The sequence below is a fragment of the Acomys minous genome, assembly GCF_964271855.1.
Source record: "Acomys minous genome assembly, chromosome: 5".
Lineage (NCBI taxonomy): Eukaryota > Metazoa > Chordata > Mammalia > Rodentia > Muridae > Acomys > Acomys minous.
The window spans coordinates 117,392,723-117,415,912 of record NC_140494.1 but is presented as its reverse complement, the minus strand read 5'-3'; the positions used below and the strand labels follow the sequence as shown (position 1 = coordinate 117,415,912).

At 50.4% G+C, this 23,190-nt stretch overlaps 2 protein-coding genes across 16 annotated transcripts in view; one reads left to right on the top strand and one right to left on the bottom strand.

Moving 5' to 3' along the window:
* The window catches only part of CCDC33 (coiled-coil domain containing 33), a 78,493-nt gene that overhangs the window by 5,621 nt on the left and 49,682 nt on the right, over positions 1 to 23,190 (top strand). For all 15 annotated transcript variants that reach the window (XR_014779227.1, XR_014779228.1, XR_014779229.1 and 12 more), the window contains exons 3-6: positions 12,945 to 13,078; positions 18,168 to 18,277; positions 19,325 to 19,432; positions 22,445 to 22,536. Coding sequence is in view for 11 of the 15 variants with exons in the window: in XM_084781674.1 (XP_084637800.1) it covers positions 12,945 to 13,078; positions 18,168 to 18,277; positions 19,325 to 19,432; positions 22,445 to 22,536 (444 nt within the window). In the remaining 4 variants the exon portion in view is untranslated. The remainder of the gene's footprint in view (positions 1 to 12,944; positions 13,079 to 18,167; positions 18,278 to 19,324; positions 19,433 to 22,444; positions 22,537 to 23,190) is intronic.
* The window catches only part of STRA6 (signaling receptor and transporter of retinol STRA6), a 105,538-nt gene that overhangs the window by 55,928 nt on the left and 26,420 nt on the right, over positions 1 to 23,190 (bottom strand). The window lies entirely within an intron of this gene.

The following is a 23,190-nucleotide window of genomic DNA, read 5'->3' as shown; positions in this document are numbered from 1 at the left end:
ACCCTGGTTCCTCTGACCCAGTGGCACAGCATGTGGGGTGAAAAGTGGGAGGCGCACACTCCTACTCCCCTTTTCATGATGGGAGCAGGGCCTGTGCCAGGCTACAGCCTGGTCCCAGAGCTCCAGGCTGAGCTGCCAGCAGCTCCAAGTGGTGCTAATGAGATGCAAATGAAAAGGAGAAGGGAGGGCTTCTGGGAACGAAGGGCCAGCTGCCAGGACCTGGAGATGGCTTTCAATGCTAACCCCCAACCCTAGGTAGGGGTCCCAGAGAGAGGACCAAGGACTCCCAAGGCCCTAGAGCTGGGCCCTAGTCCCTAGATAGAATTTGATGCCTTCCCAGGTCTGATTACAGCACAGAACAAAGTGTGCAGTATAGACGTCCACTAACGTCTTTTCCCCGCATGAATATTTCAATGTGTTTCTTTTTAATTATAAACATTCAAATGTAAAATCTGAAACTGTAAAGATCTAGAAGTAAACAGTTTTCCCTAGAATCCTTACATTGGTCTTGGCAATGAGTATTTTAAATTTGACATCAAAAGTATAAGCAACGAAAACAAAACAAACAAGTGGCTGACAAGAAGCTGAAAAGCTTTGTACAGCAAAGGAAAACCACCACTGACATAAAGAAGCAGACTGGTCTAAAACATGTGCAAGGCACACATCTAATAAGGAGTCAATGCCCAGAGCATATGGAAAACTTACACACTCTAGTAGCAGAAAATCTACTTGTCTTTTTAAAAGGCCCTCCCGTGTACACACCTTTGATCCTGGCTACAGAGAAGTAAAGGCAAGTAGATCTCAGGGAGTTCAGGCCAGCCTGGTCTACAAAGCAAGTTCCAGGCCAGCCAAGGGATACACAGTGAGACCTCATCTCAACAAACCAAAGAAATAAAAATAAAAATGAACAAAAGGGGCTGGAAATATAGCTCAGTGGTAGAGTGCTTGCCTAACATATTCCAAGCCCTGGACTCTGATCCCCAGCACTACCACTATGACACTGTACACATATATACACACACATGGACACACAGACACAAGCACATGAACACACACAGACACAAGCACATGGACACACACATCCACACATGCGTGCATGCATGCATGCATGCATCACACACCCAAAAAACCTGGATAGATACTTTCCCAAAGAAGCCAATCACGCAGGCTGGGATAGTAGATCAGCTGGCAGACTGTTTGCCTAGCATGCACGCACAAAGCCCTGTGCTCGATCCCCAGCACCACATAAATCCATCACGATGGTGCACACCTACTCTAAGGTCAGCACTTGGCCACTGAAGAAGATCAAGGTCATCCTTGTGAATTCAAGGTTAGCCCAGGCTTCAGGAAACTGTCTCAACAAAATAAAGTAACATAATAAAATAAAAATGAAAGGCATACAAGTGAGAGGCAGGAGTAGGAAAAGGTCAGCACTACTAGTCACCACAGACATGCATATCAGAACTTAAATGCCATTCCACCCACACTTGTTGAGAAGGATGCTATCAGAAAGACAAGAGGCAGCCAGCACTGGGGCAGTTGAGACAGATTAGTTCAAACCTGGAACCCATGTGTGGAAGGAGAGACCTGACTCCCACAAGTTATCCCCTGATCTCCACACATAGACCATGGCACATACACCACTCCGCCCCATGAACACACAGGTGCACAAAATTAATTAGTTAAACGCAATTAAAAATGGCAAATACTGGTGAGGATGTGTAAAGAAGAAAGTCTTTCAGGGATGGAAAGATGGCTCAGTGGTTAAGAGCTCCACCTGCTCTTCCAGAGGTCCTGAGTTCAATTCCCAGCAACCACATGGTGGCTCACAACCATCTATAATGTGATCTGATGCCCTCTTCTGCAGAAAAAGCACTCATATACAATAAATAAATAATTTTTTTAAAAAAAGAAGAAGAAAGTCTTTCTACACTATGGCTAGAAATGCAAACTTGTATAGTGGAAAACACCATGGAAGTTCCTCAAGCATTAAAAATAAGGCTAGTCTATGACCTATCCATCCTACATCTTAGATACATATCCAAAGGAAAGGAAGTCAGTCAGTATCTGCATCCCTGTATTGTTATAGCATCATTCACATGAAGATACGGGACAAACTTGAACATCTCCCCATCAATGAGTGGGAAAATTTTATATGTGTATAAATATATATATATTTATATACACATATACATGTCTTATGTAATTTCCTCTAACATGGAAGACATCATGCTAAGTGAAATAAGCCAGGCATGGAAAGAAAAATACCACATTATCTCATTGACTGTGGCATCTCATTGAACTCACAAAACAAAGAGCAGAAGATTAGTGCCAATAGGGAGATGTCAGTCAGAGAGTTCAGATGTCCAGTCATAAGGCGAATACACTTGGGGATCTACTATTCAGTATGACAGGCATTGTTAATATTATACTGTGGACCTGAAATGTGAATCTTAAGCATCCCACCACACAAAAGGGTAACTGTGAAGGGTTGGACGTGTTAACTTGATTACATGGTATCATTCTTAGTGGGCAAGTAGGCCAAATCATGGTATATACTTCAAATACATATTATTTTTAGTTTTTCATTATACATCAGTGAGGCCAGAATACATAGACGTACTTGCATATATAACTTCATACTCTAAGCATTTTTACCCTGTTCTCTAGTGTCCTGAGTTTAGCCATCCAGCTTGGCTTACTATGTTCCTCATGCCCAAGTTAGCCCATCTCAGATCAAGGTGGGAATTCTAGGACCCTTGTTTCAGACTCCTTCTGTCCTCTTTGGCTTTGCTGCCAGCAGGAAATAGTAGGTGGAGCATGAAGCCCCAAACAACTTGCTCATCTGTTTCATTAGTGGGAGATACAAAGGGTCCAGGCTATTCGACTCCTCTGTAGACACTGACCCCAGCCAGTCTAGTCACAGCTGTCTAGCCCAACAGGTCCTGTGAGTTGTTTTATGATTCTGCCAATCTCTGTCCAAGCCACCTTCCAATCCCACCCACTAACCATGGCAATAATTCTCTCTTGAGTTTCCTCATGGGTACTGTGGCTCAGCTACACCCGAGAGGCATCTCATCTGTAGTCTCCCAGTGACACTAGTCCCTGGTGGCCTCTCACTGTCTTAAAGCCTTTTTTTTTCTTGGCTTCCAAGATACCCTACCCTCACTTTCTCTCTGCCCTTGTTCCTTGTGCCTCCTACAGAGTTAGATGTTGGCCCACCTTTGTTTCCTGAGAGGCCACACATTCCTAATACTCTCTGTGCCTTCTCATCCCTATCCTGGCATCAGGAACCACATCCTGCCCCATCCAGTCTATGTCTTAGTGCACCAAAGCCCACCTTATCTCTTGAATTTGGCCACGCGTCTTCACCACCTCGCAGGCCACGATGTTGTTTTCCCATCTGCTCTTGGTCTGTCCAATCTTGCCTCTTTGCCAACCTCCGAAGGCAGGTGTTCCCTTTGGTTCTATGGCACCAAGGTATCAAAGCAATCTGTGGCACCCCACTGCTCCAAGGATAAAAAGAACTCCAAACCTAGCATAGTTGAGTCTTCACTCATTGACTTCCAGCTTCCCCAGCAGAATGAACCCCCTTTTCTATCTTTGCTCCAGCCATAATGGGCATCCCCAGCTCTTACTGTTGTTGTTGTTGTTGTTGTTGTTGTTGTTGTTGTTGTTGTTGTTGTTTTGAGACAGGGCTTCTCTTTGTAGCCCTGGCTGCCCTGGACTCACTTTGTAGACCAGTCTGGCCTCGAACTCACAGAGATCCACCTGCCTCTGCCTCCCTGAGTGCTGGTATTAAAGGTGTGTGCCACCATGCCTGGCTCATCCCCTGTTCTTAAGGAAACACTGTTCCCTCTCACCCCAAACCTTTGCATTCCTCTTCCAACATCACCTCCTCAAATAAGAGGCCCTCATCTCCCAAGCAAGTGTCTCTACCTTGCATCCCTCCACAGGACTGTAGACTCCCACAGCAATACAGCTCTGCCTTTACATGATTATTTACTTGCTGTTTGTCAGGTCCCATTGATTCCAAGAGCAACCACCAGGTCTCTTTTGTTTACTGTTCTTTCCCTATTACAAAGCTGGAAGCTAGTGGTTACTGGATGGATGGATGGATGGATGGATGGATGGATGGATGGATGGACAGACCAACGGACAGATGGATAGATGGATGGATGGATGGATGGATGGGTGGGTGGGCTTCACCTCTCCATACCTGAATGCCTCCTGTGAGAACATTTTAAGAGCCTTTGCAGATGACAGAACCAGGCAATGGGCAGTGCTGGCAGCAGGTCTATCGCAAGACACAGGGTAAGGTGTCCTCAGCCAGCACTCACACTGGCCACATGAAACCCAGCAGAAAAAAAGCCACAGGGCAGTGGAAAGAAGTCAAACTGGGGTCAGAAAGAGCCAGAGTCTGGTCCACCACCGCTGCCTTCTGGTGTGACTGCCAACCAGTCCCTGGACTTCTAAGTCTCAGTGTTTCTATGGACAGGATATGAGCTTTGGCTTCCATGTTGGTACAGGTCTGGTAAGCTGGCTTGCTCTCTAGCCTGGGAGACTCTCTGTTCTTTAGATCCCTGGCTGTGTTGCATAAGGCAGACTCCACACCCAAGTCTGCTGGGCCAGTGCCCAGGCCCCAGGTCTCCCCTAACTTGTCCAGTGTCCAGCACCTATCTCCCAGCCTGGCACAGAGAGACCTGTCTGTCATAGCCCAGCAGGGACCAGGAAGGCAGTGGTCCTGACAGGTGGGGGTACCCCAGTGGGCCGGATGGGGTAACACCAGGAGACGGGCTTTAGATTCTGACCCCTGGCCAAAGTCTGTGGAAGGACTGCCAGTGTTGGCAGCTGCTGCCTTGGCTGCCTGCTGCCCCGAGCTAATGAGTAGGGACAGAGCCAGCCTGGGTGGTTCCTCTGTGCATGTAGCCAGGCCTGGCTGGGCTGAGCTGAGGGTGAGAAACAGGTCAGGGCCAGACAGTCATAGTCAAGAGTGAGCCCTGACCCTGGGCTACACTGAACCTGATCTTGGTCACAGATGGCTCTGTCCCTTGAAACTAATTGAAAAGAATATTTGAAGTAGACGACAAATGTGCCCAGATAGTGTGTAAGTTTCAGACACCATCTTACATATGGGCTTCTTGAAGCCCAGAGCATTTCTAGGATCCTTGAGGTCACACAGCAAATAGGTCCCCAAGCAAGGGTTCAGGATTCCAATATCAAAAGTCCTTTCTACCTCCCAGCTGCACTGATCTTTTACTCAGCAGTTGCCCCTCTTGGAAGAGGGCTATTAGCATCAAGGCCCTAACTCAGCCTTTCAAAGAGATTTCAGTGACCAGCCTGGAGACCTGGCCTGTGCTCTGGACCTCCCTGCCCCACCTTTGGCCAAGGGGCTCCAGGAAGCAAGAATCTGAACAGAGAAGGTAGAGGCCCAGGATAACTCATAGGTGACCTCTGCCTCAGCAACCACAGGATTGAGCTTAGCAAAACTAACAATAATAGTGTCCATACTTGAGGGACAGTTACAGGGGGGAAGAAATGGTCCCCATGGGTAACTTTGTCCTTTTTGAAGCACCAGCAATCCAGGTCCCCATATGCTCATAATTCCAGGTCACTGAGAGAGACGTGAAATTGTTCCCTTAAGGTAGCCAGGGAGGCTGAGGCCCTGGAGAGTGAAGAACTAAACTGAAGAGACTGGCTGGCTGCGGACTGGAGCAGATGATAACTACTCCCATCTGACCACTGACTCTAGCAGAGATCAAGGCTCCTTGGCTTCCAGAAGGATGCCCTTAGGGAAAGAGACAAGGCTGGGGAGCAGATCTTAGGTGGGCCCTGGGACTTCATCATCCTGGAAGGCCCATCCCTGGAGCCTGATTTCCTGCCCACACCTGCTCCACATGGTTTCACTCTCGAGGCTCAGAGCCTCCAAATTTTTATCCGGTGAGAACCTCCCTATGTCCCAGAGCTGTAAACACAGCTGGTGGCAGTGGTGATGTGGGGCCCCCCGCCCCCCCCCCCCGTCCTGAGACATCCCCACCCGAGCCGTACTGTAGTTATAAGCATTCTTTCCAGATGTTCTCCATCGGCTCTGCACAAGGCCTTAGCACAAGGACCTTAGTCTGAAATGAACTTTCAGCCCCTCACAGCATAAGCTCTCTCCAGGGCACTAGACTCCTGAGAAACAGCCTGGAGGGCAATGCAACCCAACAGAAGCAAGCAGGCCTGAAAGAGGGCAGGCCCTGGGGCAGGAAAGGCTCTTTCTGGAGTTCGTACGACATAAGACTCACAGCTTTTCACTGTGCATGTGCAGAGCTCCTACCAGGCTTCTCCCTCCCCAGACAGTATGGGCAGCTGGGAGCCTGGGCTTCCCTCTCAACTTTGCCTGCCTTCCTTCTGCTGGGCCCCTGTGGGTTTCAGAAACAGGTGTCTCACAGTGTAGTGCCTAGCGAAGACAGAGGGAGGACACCTGCCAGAGCTTCCGGGTCCCTATTTAGCTCCGCCTACCCTTGCCTCCTCCCTGCGTCTGTCACCCTCCTCAACTTCCATTAGAAGTCACACAACTTCCATCAGAAGGGGCTCCACTAACAACGCCCAAGTCCACACCTTCAGGGCCAGACCCGCGGCATAAAAACCTGACGTCATCAGAGTGCGATGTAATAGGGTGTAGAAGAGCTTGGCAGAGCCAACGGCCCTGGCTCCCTCAGAGCACCCCGCACACCAACAACTGCCCTACTGGTTTCTGATTTTGGGGAGCTGGGGCTTGTCTTGTCCATATTCAGGGTTGAAACCTAGATTTCTGTGTGAAATCGTCAGTGCTTGCAGGCAGGCCAGACAGCCCTGGTCAGCTAAAATCTGCAGTGGGCCATCATTTCTCCCCCATCCCAGGCACCCTCACACTGCACCCTGAAAACCCCAGAAGCCCTGGATCCAGTTCGTGCCTCTCCTCAGCCCTGTGTGTGGACATGTGGAGAGAGCTGTCTCATCCTTTCTGAGACCATTGGTGGAGGGAATGTCTAGGGGACAAGTCCGGATGCGTAGCAGTGGAGCCAAGAGCCAAGACTCAGATCGACAACCGCTCACCTGAACCCTAATCCGCCTCCTCTGGCCTTCAGTGGGACCAGCCTGGAATCCTCAGAAAGCTGCGGGGTTCTATCTCTGGAGAGGATAAAGGGTAAACATCCCTCTCCTCTGTTAAAAGGATATGGGAGGGGCTGCTTGGTGTGACTGGGTCTTCCTGGGCATCTTTAGGCATGAGGACAGTGCTCTGGGTGCTGTGAGATGCTGGTGGAATTTGGTCCAAGAGCTAGCTCAGAACTGTGGCCGGGGACTCATAGGAGGTTCCGTATGTCTAGCAAGACCAGAGCCAAGATCCAGTTAGGAGGCCCTCTGAGAACGAGGAGGCCAGGATCTGGGCTGGGATTTGAGGAGGTCCAGTCCCTGTCTCCAGGATCTGCTTTCCCCATCTTTAAGGATAGTCTACTGGGACAGCCCTTGGGATCTGAGCTTGCCCTCTGCTTCCAGGGCAGGGCTAGAAGCTGCTACAGTGCAGGCATGCCCAGCACAGCTTCAGGGAAAGCTACCCCCATGTGCTTTTCCAGTCATTTGTTGTCCTCATTCACACACACTAAGTTGAGACCCAGTGGTCCAGGCTGGAAGAAACAAGCATCTGAGGTGGCCAGACAGGTCCCTGTCCCTGATGTCAATAGTTTGCATGGGAGAAAAGAGCTGGCAAGATGACGCTGTCCCCGCTCATTTGTCCTCAACCCATGGTCTTCCCAGAGAACACCTAAGCAGGCTCCAGTGCCCAGCACTTGGGCAAGGAGATATCCCTGACCTCAAAAGTAGGGCATAGGTCATGAATAATAAATCTAAATATTCAAGAAGAATTTGTGGCTTGGAAGTTCACCTCAGTGTCTGACCTGGGTTCCTCTTGTGCTAAGGCTGCTTACAGAGGCAAAAGGATGCTGTAGGAGTGGATGGATGGTCAAGGATTGATCTGTTGAGAGAATCTTAAGTCAGGAGACCTTCTAAAGTTGTCTCACTCAGGCCCACAACTTGCCGTGAGGCCTGCCATTCGCCTACACAGAATTTTGGGGCCTCCCTCTCATAAGAAGGTGACGTCTGAGAGCATCATCAATGATGATACAAGATACATGCTCCAAGACTGGCAGGTGAGGCACACGGCAGCTCTTTCAGCCCCATGCTGTCCCCAGCCTCAGAGACAAAACCATCTTTGGAAAACAGGGAAGTTCCCTTTCCAGAAAAGAGAGGACATGACAATGCCCACCATCCAGGGTTGACGCTAAATTTAACCCAGACATCGTGCTCTGTGGATCGCAGTTCCCTCTTGAAGTATATGGGGAAATCCTTACCCTGCTGACTGAGTTCCAAAAAGGGATAATGTCCCCAACCCATGAAAGGGTCCTCTAAGAATAGCTCAACTGGAAAGGGATGAGGAGGGAACCAAAGTCTCATTTTAGCTGTTTGTTTGTTTTGGCTTTTTAAGATGGGGTCTTACTATGGAACCTTGGGTGGCCTAGAACTTGCTATCTAGACCAGGCTGGCCTCCAACTTGTGACAATCTTCTCCTCCCACTTGCCAGAATCACAGGGATGCACCACCATGCTAAGCCTGAACCTTAAAGAGTTTTGGCTTGACTAGATGTCCTATCTTGTTTCCAAAGCTAAGGCAGAGTTAGGTTCCTGTTAGCAGGAAGCCCTGACCTCAGTTTATATTTTCAACTGTTCTATGAGTGGAGGCCCTCCTAGTTTCCTTCCATGCTGCCATAAACACTATGACCAAAGGCAACTTGGGGCCAGGCGGTAGTGGCACACACCTTTAATCCCAGCACTCAGGAGGCAGAGGCAGGCAAATCGCTGTGAGTTCAAGGCCAGCCCGATCTACAAAGCCAGTTCAGGATAGGCAAGGCTATGCACAGAGAAACCCTGTCTCAAAAACAAACAAACAAAAAAGGCAACTTGGAAAAGAAAGGGTTACTTCCTGCTTACAGGCTAGAGTTCCTCAGGAGGGAAGCCAAGACAGGTACTTAAGCAGAAACTAATGGAAGGACCTCTTCTTACTGGCTTGCTTTCCAGTAACATTTCTTATGCAATCCAGGCCCACCTGCCCAAGGACAACACTGCCCACAGTGGGCTGGGCCCTCCTACGTCAGTGAAGTGCTCCACAGACCAAGGTGATGGAGGTGATCCCTCAGTTACCGAGTCTCTCTCCCCAGGAATGTCTTAAGTTTATGTCAAACTGACAAAAACCTAAGCCACGTAGAGGCGCACCAGGTGTAATGCCATCAGCAATTAGTGATGGTTCATTAGTCTGCAATTAATCAATAAAACTCAGGATGAGAGCCCATCACTTTGCAGAAGATAACAGCTCATTTCAGCTCATTTATGGCCTAAGTGACAGACTCTGGTTGGCCAGGAGCCCACAAGGACTTGAACAGCACTGGAGCCAGAGGAGGATGCATGAAGCTGGGGGGTGGGGGGCTGTCAGGGGGTGTGGCTGTCGGGGTGTGTGTGGCTGTCAGGCTGAGTCTGAAGTGAGAGGCTTTGGCCTGGGCTCCACCTGCCTCATACCAGCCCCCCTCTCTCTAAGGGTCCTGGGTACAGCTTCCTGCCCAGCAGGTGCACAGAGCTCAGCAGAGTCCAGAAGAGTCAGGGCTTTCCCTTCCCCTGCGTGACCTGAGAGGACCCTGAGAGGGCCTGGCATTAAGAGAACTCCAGAAAGAACTCACTCAGGAGTCCCACAAGCCTGAGTGCCAAGCCTGCCCCTCCTGTGCCTCGCCCCGAGCCAGCTTCTGACCTCCTCCAAGTCGGCAAGCCCTTCGCTGTGAAATGAGTCCTCTTCCTGGGGACACCACTGTGAGTCCTGCTTCCTCCAGACACCGAACCTTGCAAGCCATGGTAGGTGAGCTCAGAGACAGGAATGCTGCCCTTTCGCCTGCCGTGTCCCCATCTTCAGTGCCTTCTCGGGTGGCCTCCTTCCCGGTGTATCTGGGAACATTGCTTTGGTCCCACTCATCCCAGCTTTTCAGGAGGTGGGCAAAGGACTATGGGACAAACGGAGGGTGGGGGGGAGATAGGTCCACATGGGACAGGAAGACAGCAGAGGCTGCTGCAGGCCAGCAGACTGCGAGGTAAGTAAGGAGAGGGACGGAGATAGCAAGGGGACACCAGAGAGATGGCGCAGTCCGTAAAATGCTAACTGAGCAAGCATGAGGACCTGAGTTCAGATCCAACCCCCAACACCCATGTTAAAAAGCCATGTTGCCTCTACCCCCACTGCAGGGGGTGAAGAGACAGGAGGGTGCCTGGGCCTTATTGGCCAGCTAGTCTAGCCAACTCTTTTCTGAGATGCTATCTCAAAAAAGAGATAGATAAAAAAAGACACCTACAGTCAACTTCTAGCCTCTATGTACATGTGCATACTCATACATACATACATACATACATACATACATACATACATACATACACATGCACATACACACAGTGGAGTCAGGGTTGGGAGAGAGAATGGGTATAATGGAGCATATAAACTGAAAATGTGTATATACATACACGGGAGTGTGTGTGTGTGTGTGTGTGTGTGTGTGTGTGTGTGTGTGTGTGTGTGTGCGCTCCCTCAGCCTCCATCCATGTCTGCTGATTTTCTACATTTCCACATCCCAGCAGCAGCCCATGGGAAGCAGGTACCGCATTTTCCCTTAGTCATGACCTTGAAGGGGGGAAAAAAAAGCAAGAAGTGTCTTATTCTCTCCCACTCGCAGCTGTGCTTGGAGCTGGTCCTTACACCACGCTGAGGTGAAAGCCCCAGGTAATACAGCCTTGGAGGCCTAGAATTTGTCAGACACACTCTTCTTGTACTCTGGAGGAGTAGAGGCCCTGTTGGGGAACTACAGTTTTCCTTCAGCTTGGAGCCCAAGGTAGCTGCACCCTTCCCCTGCACCCAACCCCAGTCCCATCCTGCTGAGGCTGGACTAGGTCAAGCCCTGAGAAAACGGGAACCAGTTTCTTTAGCCCCTGACTGAAGCTGCCAGGCTGCTGAGCCTCTGCAGATAGGGAGAAAGAGCCTTAATCCTTGAGGATGGTTGAGCAGGATGTAGGTCTTAAGAGAGAACCCCTGGGCCCTGAAGTTGTACTGGGGGACCTGAGCTCCCTCAGAACCCGGGGACCAAGGATTCAGCCAGGTGCAAGATCCCAGTGCAGAATTCAGAGTTGGAGTCAGGAGCCATCTAGTCCCCCACTTCCATTCTGGAAGGAATCAGATCGCTCTCCCCCACCCCCCAACTCTAGTTCTGGATTCTCATCAAGGCCCAGAGGAGTCAGTCAGATATGCCAGGAAAAGCCATTACCCTGACAGACACCCCCACCTGCTAAAAGCTTCCTCTCCCCTCCCCTTCTCTCTCCCCTGGGCCCCTCCCCCCCCTCCCTTCATCTCACTCACCTATCCACACCACCTCTTGCCTAGGCTGAGGGAGACTTAACTCTTTCTGGTCCTGAGGGAAAGCTCTAGCTAACTCCCCACATCTTTTAACCTCTGACTTGTTCCTGCAAAACCCCCAGAGCCTGAACAAAGGAGGAGAGAGGACAGAGCCTGGAAGAGGAAGACAGGCTGGCAAGGACAGGTCATGAGTTCCGATCTCAATCCCAATCAGAATGTCACTGGCATTTTCACATCCTTGGTTTTATATTTTCTATGCACATGCGGAGTCCCTTAAAAATCCCTAAGAGGCCCCCAAGGATGAGCCTGTGAGGGGGCAGGTTTGTGACATGTCACATGTAGGAGGGCCTGCATTCCTTCCTGTTTGCCCTTAGTGCACCCACGTCTCCACAGCTGCTGCCGCTGCCACCACCGCTGCTGTCTTCCTCTGCCTCTATCAGAGGTGCAGAGAGCCTGCGTGGGAGGGAGGTATCTCTGTGCATTTACACCAGCGTGGTGGGCTGATGGCAAAGCCTTGCTGCTCTCTGGTCTCTGGCTTTGCCGCTTTGGCTGTTTAGATAAATAATAAAACTACAGGAATGACAGGAGGAACTCATGTGGTACCCCCTCAGTCATCCAAGATCACGGATAGGACAAAGGAATGACAGAGGGAGATGCACCAGACCTCCTCTGCTGGGGGTGTGGTGTAACCCCCTTTCTGAAAGCTGGGTCAGGGACTGCTCATCCATGATTGCTGCAATCAACACAGCAGCACCATTTACGGCCTGAAAATAGCACAAGGATGTAAATTCTTTCACTGAGCTGTCTGGTAGCACTGGATCTCGGGGACACTCATTTCCATACCTATGGGCTATACAGACCTGCAGAGAACCCAGGCCCCTACTTCACCTGCACAGCCTGACCTTGAGAGTTTGAGTGCTCAGGGACCGGGAAGCTCTCTCTTCTGCCCTGTACCAAGGGCCCAGTGTCCATCCCAGGGTTCTGAACACAGTGGGTACCACAGGGGGCAAGGAAATGGGTATACCCCCACTGAAAAGGTTCCAAACTGAGGCATCTAGGCTAGCCTGGGACTCTGGGCCACACAGGGGTGAGCCAGTCAGGTGGGTAGCACACAGGCAGCTGTTATCCACAAGCATTCTCCCACTGAACAGACCCCCAGAGAAGGGGTCCAAATGGGGTCAGTGCATATAGGAAACTGCCCGGAGCCCTCTATGGCAAGGGACAGGAAATCAGATAGGTGTAACATCTGTCCTGCTTTCACTTTGAGCTTCTGGGTCCTGGACCTAAGCAAAGGTTCTAGCAGTGGCCAGCAAGATGGTGTGGTCACCAAACAAGACAGATGAGAGGAGAAGCCTGGGGTCCATTGAGTCCAGGACGACAAGTGTCAGTGTGGGGAGAAGCTGCCCGCTTTCTACCCTACCCTGTCCACACAGTGGAGCCCAGGAAGGAGCTTGCCTCCCTCTAACTCAACTGCCCCTCCTCCCCAGAAAAACCACATCAGAGGAAGCCAACAAACAGAGCCCCCAAGCTGTGACCTCTGTGACCTCAGAACCCACCAGAGCCCCCATCTGGGGAGACACAGTCAAAGTGGAGCTCCAGGCAGAAGACTCAGGACGAGAAGGTGAGGCTGGGGGCTGGGCACTGGCGTGTGGGAGATAGAGTGGATACAGCCCCACCTGCCATGGAAGGCAAGAGCAGGCTCCTCTCAACACAGCTGGAGACTAGCTGAATACCTCTCTGGGCTCCGATAAAAGCATTTAAAAAAAAATCATAATCCCATCACGCCTCATCTCCCCAGCCTGCTAGAAAAATGAGTTGTTCCACATAAATGAATTTTCCAGACAATGCAAGCTTATCGTTTTTTATGACGGCTGTTATTATTTTCATGGTTGTTATTACTGCCATGTCCCACTCAAACGGCACGTTATGGTTTTGTGACACGTTCCCCCACGCAGCCATCATCAGAGTCACTACCTCCTAAGAGGAGCTGTGCTACTTAGAACACTGAAGCTTGGGGGAGTTTAAATAACACAAGTCCTGCCTTATCTCATTGGAGCTTCAGGCTCTAGCTGAGTTTGGGTTTGTTTGATTAATGCCCCAGCTAGGATGGATCTTTATCCCTGCCTGAGACTTCCCTGAGTCTCAGGTCAGGTGCCGGTATATACACATGCAAGTGCACCTGCGTTTTTCACTGTGGGACATCTACTGTCCACTCTCAAGTGAGAGGTTGGTCTGGGCTTACTGAAGTACTGACTGCTGATGCCAGGACTGCCAGGGAGCACCGGCACTGGACACTTGCAGCACAGAGCAGAGGTGCCCTGCCATGTCCCTGGACTCAGCCAAGCGGAACATCAGGCAGCTCTAGAAGAGAGAGCAGGCTTCTACTGCTCGCCTAGAAGTCTACTCAGGGCCTTAGGCAGGCTTCCTTGTTTACCCCACAGACCCAAAAGCTGACTGCCAAGGGACTGTGGGAGGGAAAGATGTACCACAGTGCGCTCCCACACATGGGGAAAAGGCTAGCCATAGTCAGACGAGAGAATAGTTTTCTTCCTGTAAAGGAAGGAGCGGAGCTGTGGAGATGGTTTAAGAAGAGGAGGAAATGTTAGCCTGGGGTTTCACACAGATGCAGGTGTGCACTTGGACAGCCATGCCTTTGTGAGCCCGAGGGCTGGGCTCGTGAGTTCATGTGTCATTGTATAGTATGTGCTGTTTGTGCCTAGCACACCCCCATGTGCTCTCTCTCTCTCTCTCTCTCTCTCTCTCTCTCTCTCTCTCTCTCTCTTTCTCTCTCTCTCTCTCTCTCTGTGTGTGTGTGTGTGTGTGTGTGTGTGTGTGTGTGTGTGTGTGAGTTAATTTAGTAGTGATGGTGAGTGGACCCTGCCTTCTGCCATGCACAAAGGGGAGAAATGAGGAAGGGTTTAATGAGGTCAGCAGTCCTGGGGCTTTTGTGTAGCGGGAGGCAGGCAGTACTAATTACAGGAGAGACAGGACAGGGGTGAGGAGGCCACATGAATTAGGGATCATTGGCAGGCACCTCTTTGCAGACTGAAGTCGCCTGTTGGAACCCAGTTGGAAACGGTTGCTGTGGTGATATCTACCATGGGGGGTAGGGAATTGGGGGCCAGGCCAAGAGGCAAGAGGAGGTGGGAGGTAGCTCAAGGACGTGTTAATGAAAAGCAAAGGGGGGAATTTTAGCCCCTGGGTCAAAGCCAAAGTGGGTGGGTAGCCAAAATGGCTTGTTGGCCACACAAAAGGAGTGATAGAAGGAGGAAGGGCTCAGTGCCCAAACAGGAAGCCGATGAAACATGTTTGGAACAAGAGGACAAGATCACGGTAGGCATGGCTGTTCATTCTCCCCAATTGCAGCTCAAGGCTGGCTTCCTACAAAAACAGAGTGCTCCAAAATAGGCAGATGCAGGGTCTCATAAAATCTGAATCAGTTTGGGGGGCTCAGAGTCCATGGGGAGTGGATATGAGTTTATAGTTTCTTGGCTACTGAGGTCTGGTCTTGCCTGGGAATGCTGGGATCCCTTTGTAGAATCTTCTCAAGTCTGCTCAGGGCTGGGTGAGTGTGGGGAGAGCTGCGGATGGTTAGCAAGGGGGAACTGGCAGGAGTTGGGAAGTGACGCTGGGGTGCGGCAGGGCCTCATTCATACACACACAGTCCTTCCTCAGAAATCTTAGGCATTGGATAAGATGGCTTTCTTTTCTGTTTGGGTTGTTTAAAGTTTTAATGTTATACAGAAGCTCAGAGGGGCCAAATGACTTCCCAGAGGCCAGGAAAAAAATTCACATCTTGGTAAGGGAGCCCAGACTTCCTGATTTCTGGTCAATTGCAAGACCTTCTTGGCCTCTTTTCTTTTGGGTACGGATCCCACGTAGCCCACTTTTGGGACGTGGCTTCCCCTCTCTGTGTGTGCCAGGTAGCTGTAAAGAAGACTAAGAAAGACAAACTTCCTTCTCACCTGGGTGGGGCGTACAGGGTTGGGGCAGCAGCTGTTCCTGGTGCTGAAATGTCCTCTGGGGGAGAGTACCCTTCAAGCCTGCTCCTTGTCCTCCCTTGCCCATTTTTCTCTGGATCTCTTTTAGCGTCTCCTTCTTCCAGCTCCATCTTCCCTCCCCCATCTTTTTATCTTTCTCCTCTTTCCTCATTTCCCCATCTCTTCCTCCTTCTCAAACTGCAGATTTCCAAGAATGAGAAAAATGCATCAAGTACCCAAATCCAGCCTCCTAGCCACCCATTTCCTAGCTGTGTGACGTTGCCTCAGCTCTATGGTCCCTCTGAGTGCCACTGATCATATTTTAGAGAGAGAGGTGATGAAGTTTTCCATACGAATTCATAGGGCCTGCAATCCCAGCACTGGGGAAGGCAGAGGCAGGCAGATTGCTATGAGTTCAAGGCCAGCCTGATCTACAAAGAGACTCCAAGACAGCCAAGGCTACATAGAGAAACCCTGTCTCAAAAGACCAAAAAAAAAAAAAAAAAAAAAAGAAAGAAAGAAAGAAAGAAAGAAAGAAAAAATAAAAGAATATGAATAATAGGTGCTTGCTACCACCATGCCTGGAACACAGCAGGTACTCATGAGTGGGCACCATGACCATTTCCAGGATGTTGGCTTTCTTCTTAAAGTTTGTCCTGATTTTATGAGACAGTGTGGTCCCCGGGAAATATTTACTAAATGCTGTGTTGATCTTCATTTTAATGTCTTTGGAGTAAAGACTGAAGAAACAGCTCAGCAGTTAAAAGCACTTTCTGCTATTGCAGAGGACCTAGATTCGGTTCCCAGCACCCACACAGCAGCTTTCATCTGTCTATAACTCCAGTTCCAGGGAATCTGACACCCTCTTCTGGCCTCTGCAGGCACCAGGCTTTAATATGATACACATACATGCATGCATAGGCAACACTCATACATATAAAAAAAAAAAGAAGTTACATGAAGCAGGCTTTTTAGAGTCATTTTATTTTATTTTATTTTATTTTATTTTATTTTATGAGCACGGGTGTTTTGTGTGCCTGCGTGTCTGTATATCACATGCATGCAGTATCCATGGAGGCTAGAAAAGGAAGTCAGATCTGGAACTGGTGTTATTACTAGTATTGTTACTTGCCATGTGGGTGCTGGAAATTGAACCCAAGTCCTCCAGAGAGCAGCTAGTGCGCTTGACACTGAGCCATCTCTCCAGCCTCATGGACTAGTCTTTTTTTTTTTTTTTGTCTGTTGGTGTTTATTCTGCGTGTGTGTCTGTGTGAGAGAGTCCTGTGAGCTGCCATGTGGTGCTGGGAATTGAACCTGGGTCTTTTGGAAGAGTAGCCATCAAGTGTTCCTAACTGCTGAGCCATCTCTCCAACCCCGACTAGTCTTTTATAGGTACTTATACTGACAGAGTTCTTGGGTAAACTGTTGGTTTGGTTTAGTTTTCCTGAGCCTCTGGTTCCCTACCTGAGACACATGGGTCACACTCCTTCTCATCCCACACGCGGAGCTGGTGGGAGTGGGTATGACCAAGGGTCTCAGTCCTGCACTTTCGCACTCTTAGTGCTTGCCTGTCACACTGTGCTCGTGCATCTCCATAGCCTTGTGGGACTTGGGCTTGGTCCTGTGTGTCCATTCCTGGGATCAGAGGTTCTTCACATGTGGAGGTTCTAACAGCACCTGATATGGAGCCCTGCCCTGGGTAGGAATGCAGATGATGCCTGGAGGTTATTTGCGCATGTGTGTTTCCTATATGTACATGTGCTGTGTGACTCTCCCTGGGGAAACAAATGTTTACCCCAGGTGCCATACCATGACAAACTAGAAATTCCTCTCAAGTCTAGTTTAATGGACCAGTAAGTTTATTTAGGTACTTCAAGGAACCTGGGTAAGGATTTACAGTACCAGTTTCCTTCCCTGTTGCTGTGATAAAACACTGACCAATAATAACTTGGGGGGAAAAGGGTTTATTTGACTTACAGGTTGGTATATAGTCCGTCATTAGAAAGCTAAGGCGGGAACTCACGGCAAGAGCTTAGAGCAAAAAATTAACAGAGGAACTCTGCTTACTGGCTTGCTTTCTCTGGTTTGACCAACTTCTTTTCTTATATATAGATCAGGCCTATCTGGCTAAGAATGACACCACCCATTTTCTGGGCCCTCCTACATCAAATAGCAATTAAGAAAATGCCCCCCAAAGACATGCCTACAATTCAGTCTGATGGAGGCCGTTTCCTAACTGGTGGTGACTTTAGCTTGTGCCAAGGTGAAAAAAAAAGAAAAGAAAAGAAAAAAGAAAGAAAGAAAGAAAAGAAAAGAAAAAAAAAACCTAACCAGCACAGTTATGGGTGACTCAAAGGCAGCTATATCACTGAGACGCTCCCTGTCGCCATGGGTGGCAACTCATAAAAGGTCAAACTTCCAGCACAGCTTGCAGGCAGCTCCACCGGAGAGTCTCCTTTGGCCAATAATTGTTGACTGCTGTTATAATCTTAAGTTAGGGGCTTGTGAATCTTGTCATTTTCTGAGCCTTTTCATTTCGTAGTTTTCCTGAGTTTTATGAGCCGAACCCTCCCTCCAGAAGGGAGTGTCTCAATTCTAAGAAAATGGCTACTCGAGGAAAGGTGTGCATTCCTCCATGTGCTCCACCCTCTGCCTTGTCTCTCGGCGATGTCTCTTTAACGGCTCACTGTCTCACATCACTGGAAAAGTTCCCCTCCCCACTCTCTCCAGATGTGATCCTCACGGTGATGGACAACAATAAGAAAGAGGAGCTGGTGTCCTATGAAATCCCCATTAAGTACCTGCGTGTCTTCCACCCATACCACTTTGAGTTAAAAAAGGTAAGCCTAAACAAGCCCTGGGCTCTGGGTAGGAAAGGCCTGTGGGAAGTGTTCTGCTGTTCCCAGATGATCTCTGAAAATGGGGTTGAGGGTGGGCCCAGGTCACGCTTCTCCCAAGCCAGAGGTATGGGGTATGTATTTGACAGGCAAACATTTCCCCCAGAACGAATCTTGTCAGGAGGACAGTTGAGCACCAACCTGGAGTAGAAATTCCAGGCTCTCAGCCTTGGACTAGACTCCTTAAGGGGAAGATTCACTCTGATGGCTCAAGCATTAAACACCTACCGTGTGCCTGATCCTAGCCACAGAGGAGAGGAAGCCTCACCTTGCTCTCCCTCGACATACGTTCCAGAACACTTTCCTTTCAAAGGAAAGGACAACCTGAGATCAGATGGTCTGGGTTTCTGCCCCAGGTCTGCCACTCGCTATCTGTGTGCCCATAGGAGGCCGCTTTACCCTGGGCCTCCATTGTTCCACAGTCGAGGTGAGACAAGGCACCTCTGGACAGGCTCCAATATGGCGCCGGGTAAAGGGCCTGGCTCGTGGGAAGCACTGGGCCTGTGTAGCTCCCATCCCCACTCTTTCCCCCAGGCCCTGGCACTAAACTTCTCACCAGGCAACTCTTCAACTATGGTGCCAGAGGTCATTATCTTCCCTGGGCTCAGGGAGTACAGAAAGGGGCACCAGGGCAGGCACAGAAGCAAAGGCCCCAAGAGACCCTGGAGATAGGCCTGGATCTGTCATCTTAGAAGCATCCGCCAGGCCCCTCACCCTGTGTCCACTTACAGCCCGGGCCTCCTTATCACATCTTCACTGAGAGAGCAGGCAAGCAGTAGTCCCTGAGAGGGCAATGAAATATTCAAACGGAAAAGGGGAGATTTATGGGATGATCTTCTTGGAAGGGCTCCCAGGGACTGTGAGCTTTAATTACAGCTGGAGTCCCAGTGGGGCAGTGATAAGCAAGTGTCCACACAGGGCTGGATTTATGACCAGCCTCTGCCCCTTACACGTTCTCCTCCTTCCGGTGTCCCTTCTATCTCCATCCAGTCTGAGAAAGCCGATGAAGCCACTGCCAAGACCCGCCTGTACGCCACCGTGGTTCGGAAGGGCAGCTTACTGCCCCGCTACATTGGATGTGACCATACGGCCCTGGAGGTACCAGCTCTGGGGTACTATGAAAACAGAGGGAACCCTTGGTTTCCTCTGAATGGCCTAAGAGTATAGAGCAGAGTGTCTAGGGAAAATGCAATGAGACCTTCCCACATTAGCCGTCGTGGGGCCAGGGGCCAGCGAGATGGCTCAATGGGTTATGCTTTCCTATACAAACGTGATAACCTAAATTCAGTCCCTGAAAATGCACAAAGAACTGGCTCCACAAACTTGTCCTCTGGTGCACCCACATGTATGTGCGCACACACACACACACACACACACACACACACACACACACACACACACATACACCACGGCACAAACATACCTCCCTCACACAAACATACCATACACACACAATAAGAATACACTTTTTAAAATAGTTTTTAAAAAAACACCAACTACAAAATATCCAGAGTTTGTAAAGATAATCCCTGATTGGGACAAAAGTGCCCTGGCCTCTCTCCTCCTGTATTGCCCTTGTATGGAGGCAGCTGTGTTCCTCACAATACTTCAGGGAGCAACATAGGCTCCCATGGGTTCCGCACTCCTCGGAGCAAGGAAAAGCCCACCATCTATAGCCTGGTCCAGCCCCTGGCTGGTCTAATCCTGTTCTTCCGGACAGAACTTAACTCCCCAGGGCCTTTCCCAAGGTTTGGCTGGTCTCGTTCTCTCAATACCCTCAACCATTGGGCAGGCCAAGCACTGACCTTTCAGCCCAAAGACAGCTTCAGGAGGAATAATTGATACCTGAGGCAGACATGGCTCTGGGACCTAAGCCTTTCCCTAGGCGACAGATTCCCATCCGCAGATGTCCCTGTGCGATCCACAGGACTCTGACACCCTTGCCTCCTCCTACCACAGCAGACCCCTTGATCCCTTGATGTGCAGCACCATGAATCTGGCAGAGCAATAACTATTCTCTAGCCCTGTGTCCTATCTGGGGACACTGAGACACAAAATGAGCCTGATTTAAGAGCCCAGAGATCCTGAACCATGTCACCGCTTCTACACAGCCACCCCTTGGATGCCAGCAGGTGTCTCTCACCTCTCCTCTATGTGGCCCCCTTCTAGAACAGCCAGTCACCCCAACATATCAAACAAGGACAGGTATCACATCCCCAGAACTGTGGGCCACCTTCCCCACCCTTACCTCAGTCTTCCAGCTTGACTGATAGAGTCTGAGCGTCCCCCGCCCCAAGAAACACACCCACCCACTCCCCGCTCCAGAACAGACCTTCCTCCCAACTGCGTCACAGGCATAGCCACAGGAGCAGCTGTCCGTTGCGATGGTAAAGACCAAGGGACACAGTGGGGAAATAAATTGCTTCGGCTACTCACCAGGCTGTCATGAGCAGGTGTGCTGGTACAGCTGTCTCATCCATACCTGACCAGAGTCAGGACACAACAGGTGTAAACTGCCCACCCCCTAAAGACACGCCTAGACCATCACCTTTGGCCTCATGCCTGTTGGAGGTCTTGTGAGTAATAGGGCCTGACAGCTCTCCGGTGACATCAGAGGCTCACTGGGAGGCCCCACTGATGGCTTAAGGATGGCTTAAGAATTTATCAGGTCACGCCTGTGTGGAGGTAGCCACATCGGCCCAGCAGAGATGGGTCCAGGCAGAAGAGGGGGGGTGGTGAGGTGAGGGAATGACTCAGAACAAGCCTCCACTGACGGTCAGGGCCAGCAGACCCAAACTTTCAATGTACAGGTTGGGAAAGAAGCCTAAAGAGGGTCTAGGTCTGGCCAAGGCTTTCCCTCAGCTGTTCCTAAGGGCCTCTGCCCTTCCTGCCTTTTTCCTTAAGACATAACCATTTTTTGAGACCAGTTCAACCCCACCCTCCCTAAGGCCACCGTGTCTCTCCCACAATGTCCCCAGGTCTCTCTGTTCCTCCATCCTTCTCCTTACTAGTCAGAAGCACAGAGGACCCTCTCTCTTGATTGTTCTCCCTTTGCCTGTTTAATGCCGCAAACGTTGCTAACTCCCACTCTGTGTCAGGCTCTGTGCTAAAAGCTTGGGAACACCACAGCGAACAGGTCACATGTTTATGCCCATAGCCAATCATATCAAGTAGAAAACAAACAAGAGCTAAGTTAGAAGCTCCATGTCTGATCAGTGCTACAGAGGAGGGAGGCAGAGGCCAAGAGAGCAAGCCAAGTGACAGTGACTAGAGCCTAGAGGAGGCCAAGCAGCTGTCAGGATGGATTGGCAGGGGTAGGGGGTGGGAGGCCTGGGGAGAGAAACTGGCATGTGGGAAAGCTTCTGCGTAAGATAGGAGAGAAACTACAGAATTAAAAAAAAAAGGGTCTAGGGAGCTGGCGGGAAATGTGGGCAGAAGAGCAGACAGGCAAACACCTACAGGCTTTGGCAACATGGCAAAACTGTGAAATGAGGGGTAGCCAGGCATTGGTGATGCTGAGAAAAAGCCCTGCAGTGAACAGACCCCAGGGCTGATGAACACCAAATCAAGAAGTACCCCGCATGGCCTCTGACTTGGCCTGGGAAACTTAGCACAGTTGTTGAAACCAGTGCTGGGCTTAGTGTCCTCGATTTACAAAGCGTCTCTCATCTCACAGTCTAATCAGAGAACCCCCAGGAGAGTGACCCAGAAGGACCCATGACCAGAGTTTGGCCCCAGAGCATGTAATTGTCTGGACCTCCTCCCAGGCCTGGACTCACACCTGTACACCTTGTCCCTCGGGGGCAGCTGAATTGCAGCAAAGCCTCTAGGAAACCAGGAGCACTTGCCCCAGTCAGACCCAGAGGGTGATTTTCTGAAACAGAGAAGCTTTGAGCAAAGCAAGAAGCAAGGTCGGGGGTGGAGGGGGGGGGGTGGGGGGACGGGCCCCGCAGGGTAAAGGCATGATGATCGTGTGATTGTGGCAGGTATCAAGATGGGAGAGATAGCAGGGGTAGAGGTGGGAGGGGCACTGGCTGTGCCTCTGGGATGGCCACAAGCCACAAGCCTTCATCATCATCTCCTCCTCCTCCTCCTCCTCCTCCTCTCCAGGTCTTTCTTCACGGAGTCAATGAGCCTCTAGTCAACAGCCCCAACCCCATGGTGGTGATTGCTCGGGTGGTTCCCAACTATACTGAGTTTAAGTGAGTGGATGCAGGTTATGGGGGGGGTGCAGAGGGCTGGGATGGGGGGGAAACCTCCCCTTCTCCCTAAATTTCCTCTAAGCTTCACACACACCTTGATCTGAAGCCCCAGGGAGCTTCCCACAGCAGACCTCTCCTTTCTCCTCCAGAAGACCTGGAGCCCCTGGAAAAGGGAATATGGGGGTCTTTCCTGAAGCTTCTGAGCATGTAGGGGAGTCCAGCCTGTAGAGAAAGAAAGAGCCAGTATTATGGAGGCCAAGAGAGGCCCCTTTCCCTGCCCAGAGGCACCTCTGCCCCTCCAAACAAGCCTGCCACCGCAAGACCACCACCACACAGTCCCTACTCCCTGTTAGGTTCAGGGCTTAAGGCTCCTTCCTACTGTTGGCTGTCCCCAAAAGCAGATGTCCTAAGGCCTGCTGCAGTGACCATACAGCAATGAGGCCAACTGCAAGCACCATATGTACACACATGCACAGGTGTGCATGTTCCCCCACAGGCTCTCTTTACCCCTTTAAGCATAAGCCAGGATTCCCACAAGTCAGGAGGCATTCTGATAGTCTTTTAAAGGTGAGTGAGGAAGCCAAGGCCCATTTTAAAGACAGTAAAGCTGACTTACTCTGATACAGCCAAGGTACACCTCAAGTCACTGCTAAG